Source organism: Cyprinodon variegatus, unplaced genomic scaffold, assembly GCF_000732505.1.
Source record: "Cyprinodon variegatus isolate N-32 unplaced genomic scaffold, C_variegatus-1.0 Scaffold204, whole genome shotgun sequence".
Taxonomy (NCBI): domain Eukaryota; kingdom Metazoa; phylum Chordata; class Actinopteri; order Cyprinodontiformes; family Cyprinodontidae; genus Cyprinodon; species Cyprinodon variegatus.
In genome coordinates this window covers 15,329-18,135 of record NW_015150657.1, presented here as the reverse complement: position 1 = coordinate 18,135, position 2,807 = coordinate 15,329, and the positions used below count along the sequence as shown (strand labels likewise).

The 2,807-nt window shown below is 34.3% G+C and overlaps 1 protein-coding gene across 1 annotated transcript; it reads right to left on the bottom strand.

Annotated features, from left to right (window-relative positions):
* Positions 1-1,640: 1,640 nt before the first annotated feature.
* LOC107088032 (taste receptor type 2 member 1-like) lies at positions 1,641-2,597 on the bottom strand. Its single transcript, XM_015379946.1, has one exon. The coding sequence runs from the start codon at positions 2,595-2,597 to the stop codon at positions 1,641-1,643; it is 957 nt and encodes a 318-aa protein (XP_015235432.1).
* Positions 2,598-2,807: the final 210 nt, after the last annotated feature.

The following is a 2,807-nucleotide window of genomic DNA, read 5'->3' as shown; positions in this document are numbered from 1 at the left end:
TTTAACGTTGTTTTAAGGACATTATCGGACATGCACTATGGAAGCCATTCTGAAGCAGCCAGGGGGGGATTCTGCTTCCACTTGTTTCCACTTAGTTGCCAAATGAAAGCCTGGCTCTAAAGTAATATACAACATAAAGGACTTAAACAAATTAAAGATATCAACATATGTACATTCTCAGGATGGATGCTTTTTGCATATAAACTTATTTTACCATTATCAAATGGTTTCTAGTCTTTTTTGTATAGGCATAACACATTTCTAAGCACATTAAACAACATGCAGAAAAGAACTTACTTTCTTTGAAAATATTTAGAAGGTTTGAGGCACTTAAGAAAAAAACATACATGGTACATGGCTAAAATGATAAAAAACACACAAAAACATGCTTATTACATTTAATAAAAAAAAAAATAAAAAAACACACAAAAACATGCTTATTACATTTAATTACTAAAATATCACCAATGAGTCTTTAAAACAATTCCCCTAATGTCTACTAGCTACTAGCTCTATTGTCTCCATAAATCAGACCTGGCTAAACAAGCTATGGTGTTTTTCCTTAACTATTCCCACAGGTGTAATCATAGAAAGTTGAGAATCATTACCTAAACATTATTTACATTTAATAAAATGTTATTTTATCAAATAATGTGTTTTTTACCTCTTTGATTTTAATTGTGAATTGATTAATTGTTCTAATATTAATTTCGACCTAATTCCAAACAGCAATATAAATGTTTGTACTTAAATCTAAAATCCATGCCTAACTGTGATAGCATCATCTTATTGGCTGTAGTTTTCAACCATTTTCCTTTCAAAAAGTGTACATAGTAACCTATTATAGCTGAGTTTCTTTAGTTTGGACAATAGTTTTTTCAGCCATGATATGCTGGATTGGAGTTAAATAATTTTTGTTGAAATATTCTTGTATTTTGAATCGCAGTTGTGGTAAATTTATCCCATATGTGTACAGAGCTAACTGAACACGATTTAATCACGAATCACACTTTCTTTTGTTATTTTAATAAAAAACATAAGTCACAACAGCATTTATTGGCATAACACCAAAAGAGTGCGATGTTGCAAAAGGTAAAGAACCAAAACAGCTTACAGAAAATCTTGGGAACAATTTATGCTTAACATATTTATTCAGTCTATTTTACTTTAACATTTCAGACACACATAAACCTCATGATACAGAGAATATACAGTAGAAATAATCCAGTGAAATATTACCTCCTCAAAGGGCTGTTTTTATGAATTTGAATTTTATTTTATATGCATTTTAATTCTTCTTGTATGTTTTTCTACGTGATATGGATGAAAGAAAAAAAATCTTACACAAAGCTTAGTACTTTTTATCAAAGAGGAAATATTAGGCTTGTTTCTTTTAAGAAATAAATAACACTTTTAACAGACTTACACTTCTGGACACTTGCCTAGATCGAAGATAAAAGAGATTGCAAGCGATGTGAAATTAACTTTTATCCATGAATTAAAAAAGAAATGCACATCATAAAAGTGAAGTAGGAATCCCTGATAAAAAAAAAAAAAAAAAAAAAGTTCATAATCATACATGAACCATATTTGTTCATGATTACTGAAATAGTCAATGATGACATGCAGTTTCCCTGCAATCAAATAGGATTTACACCGTTGCTCCTTGTCTTCGGCTCCAGGCGTTTGCAGCACTGACCTGCTCTGCTCCACATATCTGCGGCTCTCTGCCTGAACACAGACTGACCAGCTCCCAGGTTAAATGTGACGCCCAACATGTAGAAGCTGACGACAGTTGATCGTATGTGAGGATCTATTAAAGCTGACAGATTGTGCTGAGAAGCAGATGCATTCTCCCACCACAAAGCAAAGAAAAAATAGAGGAGACACTGAAGGATTCCAGTGATGGTGACCCTCAGCTGACTACTAAGCACTGCACTGGAAAGGGACTGTCCATTTATAACCATACGCCGGATGTGCCTTCCCAGGTACACTACTGTGATACCACTGGATGTCATCATCACAATAAAGGAGGTATAAAAGCGAGATTTCAGGAGGAAAATCCTAATGATATATATATGTAGAGGCTGGTGCAGAAAGTCCTCTGGAGGTATGAAAAGAGATGCATGTGTCCCAGTAGTTGTCATATTGAGTTCAGTGTTGTTAAGAACTAAAAACATCAAACTAAAATCCAGTAAGTTGCAAATGTTTTCTAAAAGCACAACAGAGTAGATGATTGGTTTGATATTTTTCTTAATCCAAGTAAAGAGGGCTCTTTGTCCAGGAACAATCTGTGTATAGTAGAAAAAGTTCAGCCAGGCAAAGGAGGAAACACTGACGGACAAACAGCCAAGTGAGATCACTAGACAAATCTGAGCAATGTTGTTTTCCTTAATCTCCTCAGAAAAAAATAATCCAAGGACTGTCAGTAGGTAAATATCAGTGCTGACAATCAATGAGCTCAAAAGAAGCTTCAGAGGTTGCTTGATCCTTTCTCCCTGGAGCGGACACACCACGCAGAAGATGTAAAATCCATTGCATGTAAAGTTAATTACCCCAAGAGGCACATTTATCAAAGTCCAGGTTAGGTAATTCATCTTTTTGTCATGTGCTCTATTTTTTTAATGTGTAGATCTTTTACTCTTTCTCTTCGGTGGAGACCCACACCAGCTGGAAAGATAGTGGAAAGATGCTATTTTGTGCAGAGTTAAAGTTCTGCAGCTTTTTGCATATCATGCAAATAGGTTTTGAAAATTTCAAATGACCTTTGAAAAACCATCCTTTTTGGATGCATTTATCATTCCATG

Excerpts from the sequence above, each read along its gene's own strand:
- LOC107088032 (XM_015379946.1), bottom strand. The coding sequence starts at position 2,597 with ATGAATTACCTAACCTGGACTTTGATAAATGTGCCTCTTGGGGTAATT.